General features: G+C 40.2%; 3 protein-coding genes across 4 annotated transcripts; 2 read left to right on the top strand and 1 right to left on the bottom strand.

Annotated features, from left to right (window-relative positions):
* Window positions 1-1,140: 1,140 nt before the first annotated feature.
* LOC114144830 (3-mercaptopyruvate sulfurtransferase-like) lies at window positions 1,141-5,024 on the bottom strand. The gene is made up of 2 exons (XM_028018036.1): window positions 4,351-5,024; window positions 1,141-1,865 (listed from the first exon to the last, which is right to left on the bottom strand). Exons 1-2 carry the CDS (start codon window positions 4,928-4,930, stop codon window positions 1,567-1,569), a joined length of 879 nt encoding a protein of 292 aa, XP_027873837.1. The 5' UTR covers window positions 4,931-5,024; the 3' UTR covers window positions 1,141-1,566.
* Window positions 5,025-5,376: 352 nt separating this feature from the next.
* rps19bp1 (ribosomal protein S19 binding protein 1) lies at window positions 5,377-7,293 on the top strand. The gene is made up of 4 exons (XM_028018037.1): window positions 5,377-5,581; window positions 5,960-6,148; window positions 6,360-6,457; window positions 6,845-7,293. The coding sequence occupies exons 1-4, from the start codon at window positions 5,527-5,529 to the stop codon at window positions 6,992-6,994; spliced, it is 492 nt and encodes a 163-aa protein (XP_027873838.1). The 5' UTR covers window positions 5,377-5,526; the 3' UTR covers window positions 6,995-7,293.
* Window positions 7,294-9,131: 1,838 nt separating this feature from the next.
* LOC114144039 (apolipoprotein L3-like) lies at window positions 9,132-14,913 on the top strand. Of its 2 annotated transcripts, none has more exons than XM_028016491.1 (11): window positions 9,132-9,299; window positions 10,607-10,699; window positions 10,831-10,929; window positions 11,558-11,620; window positions 11,747-11,851; window positions 12,126-12,209; window positions 12,303-12,336; window positions 12,929-12,980; window positions 13,502-13,631; window positions 13,715-13,903; window positions 14,241-14,913. In XM_028016491.1, exons 1-11 carry the CDS (start codon window positions 9,291-9,293, stop codon window positions 14,661-14,663), a joined length of 1,281 nt encoding a protein of 426 aa, XP_027872292.1. In that variant the 5' UTR covers window positions 9,132-9,290; the 3' UTR covers window positions 14,664-14,913. The 2 variants fall into 2 exon arrangements, with proteins under 2 accessions (XP_027872292.1, XP_027872291.1); XM_028016490.1 differs by having other exon boundaries at window positions 11,540-11,620.
* The last annotated feature ends 435 nt before the right edge of the window (window positions 14,914-15,348 follow it).

Raw genomic sequence — 15,348 nt, 5'->3', positions numbered from 1 at the left:
GAGTTTTTCTCTGAAGCAGTGTGAAGTTTATCGTCTGTGTCGACTCAGTTTCTAAGTAACTCGAGTTTTCTAATGTGGAAAATTATAACCTTAGTGCTTTAGGAGTATGATGCAGGAAAAGAATGATTGAGGCAAATTTTAATGTTTGTTTCCCAATAAAATAAATGGTGCAGATCTAAACCTATATCTTAAACTTATGACTACAGCGCTGGGCTGTAAGGAGCCTCCTCTCATGTGACTACAATCACATCTGTGAAGAAAGTTACCTTTGAGGCGAAAAGAGAGAACAAATGATAGTGTGTCACTAATCAAATCCAGAATATTTTTACCAAAAGTCCACAGAAATTCACAGCATTGTTCTTCATTGTAGTGCATGAATACCTTAACTCCAGTCGTTCAGACTTTCTACTGCTTCCTTCCACTTCCAGCCTTCCAAAGCATTTCCTGTGGATTCTCATCTCCCTCCAGTGAATAAACAATGGGAGTTGTTCATCCAACTCCCACTGAAGTGGATTTCTCCAGCCGAATTTCAAGCGGGTCAGTCAGCGAACGGAAGGACATGTTGTGAACGATGATGTTGATTTTCTGTGCAGTTTTAGAACTGTAGTCTGTAGTTTCATGGCCCTGGCAGCGGAGAAAGTGGATGAAGTCATTCAGTCCATGTTGGCCACACTTCCAAATATCGGATCAGTATTAACGGCTCGGCCCTTCTCTCGTCATAGCGATGGATGCTGTTAATTTCCTGTGAGCTTCACAGCGTCAAACAGGCGGCAGGGACAGTTGCTTTGATTTTGATATTCTGATTTCAATGAAATTTGATAAAAACAGCATATTATAGCAAATCCAGGAAAGTTCTGGATTTGCTGTTTAAAAGTCGGTTTGATGCTGTTTATTTTCTTCTTTGTTGTGCAATGAGCATATTTCTTACTGGAAAATATGCTCCATGATCAGAATGCGATCGTGTGCACAAAACAGCATTTAGAAAGAACAGGTCATAGGTCAGAAGTTCATCGACTCAGCTCATCGTTTTAGCAAACGATGCAATCTAAACTCTGGATCAGTGCTGTGTGTTTTCTACGGGGCCAAAGGTTGGGTAACATCCAAACACACATTCAGTGTTGAACACACAGAGGAGACGGCTGAAAGCAAACCCAAACTTTATTTAAAAAATGACCGTTCCAACTGTAAACACACTGAGTAAAAACTTTTAGTGTTCATATGGTGCTTTGTCTTTAATAGTACACACATTGGATGAAAAGTATCTGTCCCATTTTTGGATATAAGTTACAATAAAACATGTGATATATTTGCACAAGATGAACAAAAACAGGATGTAGTTATCTGAGCTGAATCATCCATGTGTAAATACGTCTGTGTACTCATGGATTAAATAAAGGTGGCATAGTGTCCGTTTAAGAGCCGATGAAAAACCTTCTTTGTAACGTTAAACTAGAAATTGAAGGCTGATTCTTTCCATGCCAGATTCCTGGCTGGCTGTAACTTTGTAACTTGAGGTGCTGAACGAGGTTCTCGTCATCTAGTCCCACGCTACGTCTTCTCGGCCGATCACAAGTGCTTCCCCCGGCCTTCGGATATGACGTGCTCGGGAACGGCACGGGTGTACCACTCCGACCACGCCCCGTCATACAAGGACACCTCAGAGTGTCCGCACTCGTGGGCCGCCAGCGCCAGGACGCACGCCGTCACGCCGGAGCCGCACGACACGCACACGGGGCGGCTGAGGTCCACTCCGGCTCGGACGAAGAGCTCCCGGAGGTTCTCCTTGGGCAGGAAGTGTCCGGACTCGGACAGGCAGGACTGAAAGGGAATGCTGGCGGAACCAGGGATGTGGCCGGGCTCAGTGTCTGTGAAACGGAAAGGAGAGAGATAATTATGGAATGGAATTGTTTATTGATTAGAGATAGTTCCTAAGAGCTAAAAGTAAGAGGCGTTTTATGACATTTAAAAAGACAGAAAACACAGTATTGCAACACAGCATTTACACAAAATCAACAGATCCCTGCATTTTTTTGTGCTAATACATAATTGTGGGATTTTTTCCCACAAAGATGGCCAATAACATTGGGTTTAAGTGCCTGCTAACTACCACCTGTAGGTGGCAGTATTTCTAACTTCTACAACACTACTGCCAGTGTTGACTTTTCTTTTACAAGAAAGGTCAAGTTATTTCTATCAGATTATTTCCCCAAAACATCTAAAGAACGATCATACATCAATATATGATCATTTTTTAGGAGTTTATGCATTTTTTTTTCACATGACTATTACTGTAAACCATCACACATTCGTCTTCCTCTTTGCTTTCTTTTCTACCGCTGTTGTTGAACTTCAGCACCTCAGACGCAATAATCTACACCAGGTGTGGACATCAAGTGCTTAGAGTCCATCCAATTAGCCAATTATGTGATTAGCATGCAGAGTGAGAACCTTTAGCACATGATATATAACAGCCTGTAAAATACTGCAGCCCTTTGTGATTTTCCTATCAAACACAATGATGTTACAATTATTAGTGTGACTGTGCAGCTCAATTGTGAAGGTTTAATTATGAACAGGCAACTGAATAATAATAACCAGTCATTTTAATGAACACACTAGACAGTTCACACATTAAGTAAACGTGCAGCAGTCCTCTGAGTTCATTCTTGTCCGTTTCTGAAAACAGTTTGTGGAAAGCCCCACTAATTGTTTAAGTATCATGGTAGTTAAAGTGGTGTAAGTTTTGACATGAACGTCATATTATGCACATTTCAGTAAAAAGTTAACTAGAAAGAGGACACATCTGACTGAGTCACTTCCTCTTTTTTTTACTTAACGTTTCTTCCACTTTCTCAATGACATTTAAGTGACTCAAGTCTTTCCTAGTTCATATGAGGTCACACCGGATACACAGAAGGCCCTTGGTCAATACTCCACGATACCAATCTGCAACCCAGTTCTCCACCTCCATGTTAGTGTTTTATTTCTTTCCTTCCTTTACCTCAAAGAAATGCACTGGTCTAATATTTTTTATGTTGATTCCGATACCTGTTGGACTCAATTGTTTACATGTCTATTATTGTTTGACGTAGATTTTTAGGGGTTTCCTAATTTTGACCTTGCAAAGCATTCCATCTGATGGTGTAATTTAAGGTATTTTTGCAGTAGAAAGCATTTTAAGTGATGTATGCAAAAACTCAAAACGTTATCCAGTCCCTGGTGTTCCTGTGTGAAACAAAAACCTTTAGAGTGGTCACTCGACTTCCACCCAGAGGACTGAAAACCAACACATCTCCCTAAACACAGAAGCTGTCTGACAAGCCACACGTAAAAAAGGTAACACAATACTTTTATCCTCTTATGATGGCTAATTCTTCCAAAACGCTTTCATTCATGTGAAGAAAACACTAAAATGTTGAATTTCAGCACAAAAAAACAAAACAAATTCAACATTTTTAGAAATGCTAGCTCAAAGTTCTTAAACTTTTCTCATGTTTCTCGATTTATTAATGCAACTTTCCATCTACTTTATTTTGATTGTGTGTGGTTACACCAACATGAAGTAACAAAGAGTTGTGAAATGATGCACAGTTTAAAATTATTTCTAAATGTTTTCCAGAACAAACATTTGAAAAGCACAGTGAGAATTTATGTTCGACCCCTGCGAGTCGACAGAAGCACCTTCTGCAACAACTACACGTCTCTATCAGCGTTTACGTCATTGATTTTTTGCGTAAAAGTAATAATCAGGGAGGAGATTGACCTTTTCACAGATTATCCAGCTCATATTATACCGTCACGACATGACGGTATAATATGTCACAACATGGTGACAGTCTAAATAAATAAGTAAAACAGTTTTTATTTTTATAAAAGTTACATACTCCATCTTTAACTCTGGTCATTTCAACTTTGTGGTGAAGAAAGGCATCTCCACAGGATGCTGCTGCCTCCACCTTGCCTTACTTCACCATTTGAAACGTTCAAGCTAGTAGGCAGTGCCACTTTTGTGCCATCATGCAGAGAGTTGAGCAAATGCCCAAGTCTTTAGTTCACATTATGAGATTTTTACCCCAAAAAGAAAGAAAAAATAAACCTTGCTCTGCACTTTTCTGTTTAGGAAAAGTGCACAAAACAAAACAAGTGTCTGATTTGTAGCTTTGGCTGGTTATTGGGAGGAAGTGATTTTATGACAATAACATCCTAAAAGTGGAATTCTGTAGCTGTAAACCTTAATGAAGAGTTGCTTGGAGATGACTTTCAGTCTTGAGTTGCCGAGGTGACTGTGAAGGTCACGGTCACCTTACAGCTCAGAGTTGAAAGTCATTTGGGGGATTATCTTATACTCACTGTCTCTGGGCTCAGGGTCCACTCCTCGGAATCTTCCCGCGGACCTGGCATCCACCACCTGGAACTGTTTGGTGTCCAGGTTATTCAGCAGGTCGTCATAGGTTTTAATCCAGGAGCGCTTTATGGACGCCATGAACTCGGTGGGAGAGGGTCTGACATACTTATGGCTAACCGGTCGACCCTCCAGTTCCCAGTTCCTGAACCCCCCGTTCAGCAGAGACACCGCGTTATGCCCGAACACCCGGAACATCCACCAAACGCGGGGCGCCGAGAACGCACCGAAGTCGCTGCGGTCGTATATCACGACGTGCGTGTCGTTTTCGATTCCCAAATTCCCAACGTAATCTGCGAAAACTTTCTCCGACGGCAGCATGTGGTCCAGGGGGGAGGTTTTGTCGCTGCACTGGTCTATGTCGAAGAACGCGGCGCCGGGGATGTGCCTCTCCTTGAACTCCCTTTTGGCGTTTCTCCCCATTTTGGGCAAATACCACGAGCTGTCCAAGACGCGCATTTTCCCCCGAGTCGTTATTGCGTCCGCGAGCCATTTAGTGCTGACCAGCGCTCGAGCTTGAAGCGCCATGGTGGGTCCGGCAGAGGAGAGTGAGCCGCTTGTTGTGTCGGCTTGGGTATGGAGTCGGACCTCTGCCCAGGGTTGAACCCGGCAGTAGGTGTAAAGGTAACAGCAGCGGAGAGCAGAGCGCGCGTCCACCTTCTGTTCACAGCTATCCAAAGTCTTTATTTACCCTGAAGCAGTTTATATCAACATAAAACATTAATTTTTTTTTTTTTTTTAAAGCTTCATAGCAAAATTTTACCTAAACACATTTTTAAAAGTTCGGAAATGTTCTTCCCACAATGATTGCCTTGTTTATATTTATTGTGTATTATTTATTATTTCTTAATAATAAATAATACGTTTGAGAAGACCAACAAAAAATAAATAGTATATTATTATTAGTCGTATTAGTAGTAGCAGCATTACTTTGTGCTAGCATGGTTGCGATTGTTATTGTTGGGTAGGAACTAATTGCTTATCAGCTGTTGTGCGGGGAGCTGCTTTCAGTGAGCACACACGAGGAAGCTGTCGGACTCACATGTTTGTTTGGTAGTTTTAAAGCGGGTTACTTTAGATGTAGTTTGAATACAGTGCAACAAATCAGATATTGTTAGGCGAAGATGTCAGCGTCATTGATCAGGAGAGGCCTGGAGCTGCTGAACGATGATATTAAAGGTCAGTTTAACCTGTTAGCTTGTTACGATGCTAACATTAGCAGTGGAGCTAATTTGAGGCTAAGAGCTGGTTTTAAATTTTCTCTAGGTGAAATTAAGTTTTAAATAATGTTTCTATGTTTATTTTAATGTTTTTTTGAATGAAAAACTAATTTAAATATTCAGTATTCAGTCAGAAATAAAACCTTTTTGAAAATGTGTTTTGAACTGTTGGGCAGTCAGTGGTGTAGCTGACAAAAGCACAATGCTTTCAAAAAGTATACAATATTTTGTTGTGGCTGATTTTACTAAATAAAACCAACAAACGAGGAACTAAATAATCTTAGTAACATTGAGGACATGCTCCATCCTAATCTGACATTCCTGTGGCTTCTTCCAGACAGCAGTCGAGTGAAGAAGAAGAAGAAGAAGACGAAGAAGAAGCAGACCCCCAGCTCAGCCACAGTGATGGATCTGGTCAGCACCAAGCGGCAGGGGGTCACCAAACAGGTCAAGAGGCTGCAGGGCCGCCTCGGGCCCAGGAAAAGCAAGGCCACAGTCAAAGACAAGCGGATCAGATCAGCAGTGGGTCAGAACGTGCTTTCATACTTCAGTTGATATTAACCATTTGTGTCCAGAATCAGGATTAGTTGTAGTAGGTTACACAACTGGTCAGATGCGTCTCAAACACCGTGGAGGAAAGAATTGTCTTGGCTACTTACATTCTATATCCACCATATCTTTATGGTACTATGTAAAAAGAAGAGGTTTAAATTATATATTTTTTTGTATTCTTGCAGAGGATTTTAGGAAAAACCAACCAAAGAGCCAGCTGAGCGCCAATCTGAAGTACTTTTTGGAAACAACAGGCAAAGCAGAAGCCTTTGATGCAAAGAAGGTAATGACAAGTTATTTCTCACTTATCACTCTGCTAGCTTTTTAATCCATCACTAAAAAAAATGCACATAAACAAAAATTAACCAAATGATGCTGAAATATCAGATTAAATTATCACAGGAATCATTCATGTCCTGAAAATCATGTTTATGGCCAAAATAAGTCAGACACTGATTCCTTTATTATTTCTTCAGCTTAGTTTATTTATTGAAAAATTGAAAACAACTGTCATTTTAAAGCACTTTATAAGAAAACTGAATAAATGTACAATAAATCAAAGCCATACTGTTAGTGTTTTCAGTACTCTTTCACATAAATAAAGAAACCGTGACATTTGATGACATGCGCATACGATTGATTCTTTTTTCCTTCTTTTGGTGTGACTCAGATTTTGAGGCACAGCAGAGGGAGGCAGTCAAGAAATCGCCCAAACGAACCTGTGAAAAAGTCCAGGGAGGCTCAGTCGGTGTTCACGGAGGAGGAGTTCCAGCGGTTCCAGAGGGAATACTTTGGCAGGACTGTGGAGGAAAAGAAATGACACCAACTCTGAGGGGAAACATTAAAAAATTAATTAAAAAAGGACACAAACCACGGAGAAAGCAACCGGACTGTGTTGTGTGGATCAAAGTGGATTTTTCAGTGAGACTGTACTAGAATTTGGTTCCACTGCAATCCACAGAAATACTTTTATTGCCGAAACAGTAATACACCCTCCCTATTTAGAGGTGGGGTGTACACGTTTATTAGATCATATTTCAAAACTTCCTTTGGAAAACAGTAGTGGATGATTTGTGCACATTATGATTTTCTAATTAAAAAATGATGAAGAAAAGAAAACATGTTTGAGTTCAAATACTTGACACAAAATTACAATGTGAAGTATTTATATTTATTTATACCTCTGTATTGTGTGGGCTGCACAGTGGCGCAGTTGGTAGCACTGTTGCCTTGCAGCAAGAAGGTCCTGGGTTCGATTCCCGGCCAGGGTCTTTCTGCATGGAGTTTGCATGTTCTCCCTGTGCATGCGTGGGTTCTCTCCGGGTACTCCGGCTTCCTCCCACAGTCCAAAAACATGACTGTCAGGTCAATTGGTTTCTCTAAATTCTCCCTAGGTGTGAGTGTGTGTGTGCATGGTTGTTTGTCCTGTATGTCTCTGTGTTGCCCTGCGACAGACTGGCGACCTGTCCAGGGTGTACCCCGCCTCTCGCCCGGAACGTAGCTGGAGATGGGCACCAGCAACCCTCCCGACCCCATTAGGGACAAAGGGTGAACAGAAAATGGATGGATGGATGGATGTATTGTGCATCTGATTAAAGTTGCAGACTCAAACTTTAACTGAACAACAAAACTGAACTAAGGCTGAAACGATTCCTGGACTGATTTGAGTACCTCGATTATTAAAATTTCTCGAGGAAAATTCATCGGCCTCAAAGCTTTAAGTTATATTTTATTATTTAACACACCGTTTTCCGGCCGGGTTATTGCATTGAGCAGAGTTCTCAATTCCACCTGAGTTGTTGACGAAAGCTAAGTGTTAGCAGCATAACCTCCAGTTTTCAAGTTCGGCCTGGGAGGATTTTATTGATTGATGATAATATCTGGGCTTTTATTGTTTTTCGGGGAACCAATAAGCATCCTTAAAATGACTGGCACAATGCCTGGAGTACGGCAGCTTTTCTCCTCCCTGAGCTGCTGCCTGGTGGCGGTTCAGAGCGAACAGCGAAGAGCGCTGCAGGTGTATTTATACAGGTGGGCGGATAGACTGAACACTGCGGGCAGCTGCACATTACATAGTTAACCTAAGTGTAGCTTTATGGACGAACAGGAAAATTTATTCCATATCACTCCGGTTGCAACAAATGGGTGGCGGAGCTCATCGTGACGGTACATAACTGGTAGATGAGTTTCTGTGTGTGACGAACGACGGAGTCAAATCCCGTCTCTAACATGAACACAGAAGCTGTAAATGTTTGGGCAAGGTGAGAGTTCATCTATTAGACTGACTGAAGATGAATACATAAACGAAAAGCTGGACTACAGACATTTTACCAATGTTTTATCTTTTTGTTTTATCCAATTAATTGTAAGAATAATCGATAGATTACTTGATTACTAAAATATTCATTTACAACAGCCCTAAACTGAACATATGAACTGTTGAAGCAAAAGCCTGTACTGTACTGTTTATACAAGCAGTTGTATAAACAGTACAACTCACTACATACCAGAACAATTACCACCTTTGTATCGGGAGATGCTAACAAAATCAATCCTACCATAGCATTGTAACAAATAAAATAAGTCGGATGGTCATCCGAACAGATACAGAATCAGGTTAGCCAAATGTTTGATGAGACAATGAGAAAAATTCATAATAACTTTAAGAAACTTTGATTTGTTTTCCCTCACATAGAAAATGTTTGTTTCGGACTCCATACCGTTGATTTTGGCTCACTAGAAGCTCAGCTGCTACATTCCTAACATTCCAGAAAACTTGAATCTGTGAATGTTGTAAAGAACTGCATTTTCTTATGCTACCTTTCTAAAATAAAATCTGGATAAACAACTCAGAGATGTAAAAAAAAAAGAAACTTGAAATGGATGTTCAGACGGGTCTTTTCCAGTTCCACAGTTTCTCAGCTTGTGGTTCAGATCACTACAGGATTACATGAGACTGTGTGGATACGTTCAGTCACTCAGAGCCAAGAGAGGCGTTTTGTTTCTTTTGTCACGCCCTTTAATCTGTTAAAATGTTACATTGTTATACGTCAAATGTCCCCACATGAGCCACAATCATTTTTAACTCAGAGCAACAGGATCCTGCAGGCTGCACCATGGAGCAGGTGAGAGAATTTTATTTTTTCAAGAATTTGAACGAGAGTAAAAGTCAAAAAAAAGAAAAAAACCTACCGGAGCTTTTAAAGCTTTGAAGGTGATTAAAATTAATTCTAGATCTGCTTTGATCCAGCTTTAAATTTTGTGAAAATTTTTTCATATACACATGATCTCAGAAACCGTTTGGCTAAAAGTTATTCTTTTGCTTTAAAGCTATACTTTTAAAGGTTTCTTATGTAAATCAGAATATGATATTTAAATATTTGAATACTACACCATGTCCTACTCAGAAAACAAAAAAAACCTTTGCACAAAAAAAATTGAACAAAAAATGTGATGGTGAAAATAAATACGTCCCATACCAAAATGTTCAAAGCAACATTTATTACGCATGTTTTGAGAGTTAAGAAGGCTTTTAATGTCACCTTTCATCACACGTTGTAAGAACATCTAACTTTTTCATAAACATGAAGTGTTTATGTAATAATCATAATTCTGAACTCATTTTTAAACCCAGCAGATTTTCACACTGAACTGCTCCAGCCATTTGTTACTGTAAACAAAATAATAATAAATTGATAACTATGTTTATCTTACGAAACCTTCTAAGAAGTGTTTGAAACTAAAAGTGAAAGTATTAAATCTGCACCAGCTAGACAGTGAATCTTGTTGGACAAGCCGTGCAGGATTGTTTCTGCTGTCCGTTGGTCTTTAAACGTTCCACGACACGCTTGAATATGTTTTGTGAAAGGCTTCGGACTTGTTTTCAACTCCGTAATCTACTCGCAAAAATGTTGAAAGCAAGTTGAGAAACCGCTTTCCAAGCGCTCATGTAACTGCATTTGATTACGTCCACTGAATAAATAAATTGGCCTTTGCAAATAATTTATTTGTAAAACTTGGAACATTGTCATGGGTTACACAGCAGACAATTAAAGGCTCCAATTAACGGTGCGCTCTTCTGCGGCTTATTTCCATGGAGGCCTAATCCAGTCATGGTTCTTAACAGGAAAAGAATTAACACAAACACTTACCTAGAATGTCCTTTTTGTCATAAAGGTTTTATATCTTCACTCGATCATAACATTATGACTGAACAGGTGGAAAACCTGGAAGAATTTCCTTGTATTGTTCTAAACTGGTTTAGATCTTCATGACTGGCACTACTGTTAACATCTACCAGTTCTAAATTTGAATGATCAAAGAGAAGGTGGGGTTCCTCAGGGCTTCATTATTGGGCCACATTTGTTTAGGGTCTGTTTAAATCAGGATTTTTGTTCATCGTAGCTTACCTGCCACGCCTTGCCATTTGCAGCCTCCTGTTCCTCTACCGAGGAAGATACGCCTTCACACACAATCCTTCGATGACGACTGGCTGAAATGTGACTCCGCTCCTCCTCAGTCTCAGGTTTGAGAAATCTTTAAATTCATACTCCGATGCAGCACTGTGGATCATTACCACGAATGTTGATAGTTGATGCATTGCTAAAAGTCTTTAACCGACAAGGTGGCGTTTGTTTTTGTGTGTTGTCAACTCAGAACGGTTCGGAGGACTCCACTCCTCAACCGGTGCCCTTGCGCATGAATGTCAGAAGACAATATTCTGAACAACATGAAAAGATCAGAGAGCAAGTCCAGGTATACAGTTTTTTGGGGGGGTTTTTTGCTTTTTTTTTTAGAAATATTTGTATTATTTGACTGGTGTGGAGAATACCTTTTTTTTTTTTTCTTCAAATGTGGATAAGGTTATCTTTAAGCCCCGACCTCCTCCGCTGCCGGCCAGGCCGCCACTAAAACATTTCGAACCCAAACAGAGTTCACTTCAACAGAACTGAGAATTGGGTTTTTAGGCGGACCAGAGTTGGATTGCGGATTCACACCATCCCCCTAACAAACCAGACATTCTTGGCAAACGAACTAGAGTTCAATTAAAGCGGACTAAAAGGCTGATGCGAATGCACCCTGAGATGTGCAGAAACTGTGGACCCATTTAAATCATGAATTTTGTTTACCCTAACATACCCGGAAGGGCAGTAGATTATTTTATCTGTTGATTTCCATGATGTGTCATTTATTTGTTCTTACTTCAAACGTGAAAGTTTCCTTTCATGACCTCTTTAAATGTCCTTCTTACTTTCATTGTATTTTCCTTTTCATTTATTTTTGTTTATTTTGTATTTTTGATCCTGTAAATCACTTCATTTTATGAATGGGACTGTACAAATAAACTTGGCCTTACCGTTTGCAGTCTCCTGTTTCTCTTCAGAGGAAGATAAGCTCACGAGCCGTTGATGAAGAGTGGCTGAGATGTGACCCTCCTCCCTCTGAGGTTTGAAAGAGAAGAAATCTTTAAATTCATACTTCTATGCAGTAGTGCGAGTCATTATTAAAAATCTTTGGAATGAAATTCTTTAACCATTCGTGACATTCGTGTTTTTGTGTGTCGTCAACACAGGACGGTTCGGGGGACTCCACTCCTCCACCGGTGATCTCACGGGCGAATGTCAGAGGACAATGCGCTGAACAAGACCAAACCATGAATGTCAGAGACCTAGTCAAGGTATATGTTTTGTTTTTTGTTTTTATGTTTATTGAGTTGTGCTGAGTTGTTGGTTTTGTTTCCAAAACCAACAACTCCATGTGGAAGTTATTACGTTTTAGAAAAGCTATCACAACACATGGCCTTTCCAGGTGCATATGGAGGTACATGAGCTAAGTGTGTGTGTGCTGAAAAGGTTTAGAAGCTTTGTAAGAAGTTTTGTTGTGAGAGTACAACAAACTTAATGGCAAGAACCGACTCAATCGTAAAACTTGACTGTTCATTTTTTTGCTAGACTTTTAACGACCATTACCAACAACGTCCTCCATTGGTGATCAGGCCAGCGAGCGAACAGGCCACAAGGAAAATTATAAAACAGGTGAGTATTTTCAACTTCAGTAGATCCTTCAGTGTTTCAGTAGATCCTCCAAACGGAGCTTTGACGTTTTGCTGTAACTCTGTCTGTATGCAGGACGACTCATCGATTTCCTGCAAGCCAATGACACGTGAGTGAAATGACTGAAATCATTTACCGTCCAATGTAAAATGAAATCATTTTGTTGAGGTGCCAGCCATTTTGTCCCTTCACCAGTTTTGCCATTTTTCTGTTTTCATATCCTACATTTTCAGATATAAAAGCAATTGACATTTTGTACTACGCAGGGACCGGTTTGCACTCGCCGTGGGGACAAATCAAAACCAATTATTCAAAATAAACCTTCTGTAATCTGCTCAAAGTCTACTTAAAAGAACAGTTTTTATGTGAGTCCAGTATGAAATGTATCAACAGCGACGTTGTTTTTAGTTCTTTTGGTTTAGTAGGCAATCATACTACTGAACCAAAAGGGTATCATGCTCATTATCAATAAAAACAAGGCAGAATATAAAACTTTCAGGTACAATCTATAGAGGGGATTTAAGCATGTCTGTTTGTTTCAGTAACTAATCAAATACTCTACCAATTAAAATTATTAAGAGAAATAAACAAATACTAGTAGTTGCAACTTTCTACTGGCTAAAAAACAGAGGTTCAGATTGTTGAAGCATACAAAGAAGAAGGGGCAAACCTAACCTGAAGTGTTTTTTGTTCATTTGCAGCATTGGACGACGTTTTGAAGAACCTCAAACTTAAACAATTACCCATCGAACAGTAAGTAGATTATTGCATCTCGTGTTCTATTACAGGTGGAATATTTCTAGAATAAATGACAGAAAATAACAGAGCAGCTGGTAGCGCCGTTCCCTCGTGGCAAGAATTGCCTAGATTCAAAAGCCTCGTATGTGGGTTCTCTCTCTCCTGGTACTCCAGCTTCCTACTGCAGTCCACAAACATGACTGTTAGGTTGACTGGCTGATTCTCCTTGGCTATGAGTGTGTGGCTGCATGTTGGTGTGTTTCTGTATTGCCCTGTGATGAATTGATGAACAGAAGAACCCCCAAAATACACATCCAGGAATGGATGTGTATTGGATGGAACATAGAACAGGTTCTCATCTAATTGCTGCTTTTTATTTAAGACTATTTACAAGTTTTGGTTGTAACCCCCTACCAAATTTAGTATCTTATACTTATATATCCAGTGTCTATATTCTCAATGGTTCAAATGTTTTAACGCCCATCTTTCTGTACTGAACATGTTCAAACTAGTCAGATCTTCTTGTAATGTTCCAGGGACATCAATGTTAAAGCTGGGCATCTGTACAAAGCAATCCAGAGTTACATCCAACTAATGTCCACACATGATGGGAAACTTAAAGTGCTCATCTCAGAACTACGTAGCATCGCTGACAACTTGGACAAGGTAATGTTACACAATACAATAAGTCTGTTGACGTTTGGCCGAGCTGAGTTCATTGCATCACGTGAGAACGATAATGCTTTCAGGTTTCAAAGGGAACGAAGATCGCTGGCATCACTGGAGGAGCATCAACAGCAGCAGGAGGAGTGGCAGCTGCCGCCGGGGTGATCCTGGCCCCTTTCACAGCGGGAGCCTCACTGGCCCTGACCGTTGTTGGGGCCGGAGTGGCTGCAGCTGGCGGCGTCACTGGGGCGTCAGCAGCCATCGCAAACAAGGTAACATGAAAACGCTTACTCAGGACTTTGTTTATACTTTCACTAAATTCCCAGAGTGTTAGAAAATCCTGCAGTTGCATTGTGATTAGTAAATTATTTAATAGTTTCAGCTAACTCACATTTCCCCAAATCTTTTCCTTAATCTCAATGTTCCAGTCATTAGCTTCTTTTGCGTTACTGTTGTTGAACATGCTCCACTCACAGAATGACCTTTACCTACAACAGTGTTGCTAGTTAATAAAGTGTAGCGAATAAAGGGAAGTAAATAAATATCAGAATTATTTTTAGTGCAACAAACACAATTTCTGAACTTCTAACATCTGGGGGTTTTTTCCAGGCTAATCTAAATCAAGACAAAAAGAAAATTGAGAGGACCCTTCAGGAGTTCAAAGAGGCTTATGAAGAAATCCTAACAAGCCTGAAGTTCATTAACGAGGGGATGGACCTGCTGAAGCGCGAAGGTGTGTCTGCTCTCAAAGATATGGTGGACAACAACAAGATGGTTTCAAAGGAGGCAGCCTCTGCTGTGCAGCTGACTATTGGGTCAGAGAGCTTCGTGGATTCAGAGAAGAGCAACAAGGTTTCCGTTATGCTGGATGGCTTCGCACTCGGCATGGAAATCTACTTCAATAAAGATGGGCAGACGGTGAAGAAAAAGCTCGCGTCGCAGCTCGCCTTAAATATCCGGAAACTAGCCAAAGACCTTGCTTCTGGTCTGGAAGAGCTTCATAAGATAAATAACGAGTTCAGGGATGTTTAGAAGATAAATATTGTACCTTTCAGAAATTGAAGGCACAAGATAGCAAAAGGTTATGGTTCAACTTGGGGTTTTTCTAGGTTCATACAGTATTTTAAAATGCTTAATCAGCCTACATGTAATGGTTGTAAACACTAGAAAATAAGCTTGTATTTTCTTTTCCTTGATCTATTGGCTTCTTTGGTATTTCATGTTATTTTTTTTTACGATTGAGCTTTCTTAATAAAGTTCTGTAGTCAAGGATGAAACATCACGGTGGAATGAGTGTCGCTTATTTGGTGTCTGGTTTTGTTGTCTATCACTCTAAATGTAAGTTAAAGGCACATATTAGCCTCCAGGGGGCAGCACAGTTTTCAGCTCGGCCGACCACTTCTTCTTTTCATTCTTTTCTATGATGGCGGATCGCAAGCAACTTCAAGGCGAATACCGCCATCTACTGTACATGAGTGTGAAGCGGCATTAACAATTACACTGTTTTCAAGTTTTGTATCATGAAGCTTCGGGTCTGAAGACGGTGAGGTTGGGTTTTTATTTGAAGAAACTAGAAAACCGCACACAAACAGAAAACCACTCAACTTAATAATGATATAAAAAAACAAGTACAAAAACAGAAGAGAACGAAAACAGGAAGTAAGGTAAACACAGGTCAGAAAAGGCCAGACTAACTAAAATAAGGAATGAAACTACA

This window comes from Xiphophorus couchianus, chromosome 5 (assembly GCF_001444195.1).
Source record: "Xiphophorus couchianus chromosome 5, X_couchianus-1.0, whole genome shotgun sequence".
NCBI classification, from domain to species: Eukaryota; Metazoa; Chordata; class Actinopteri; order Cyprinodontiformes; family Poeciliidae; genus Xiphophorus; species Xiphophorus couchianus.
This window is presented reverse-complemented; position numbering and strand designations above follow the sequence as displayed.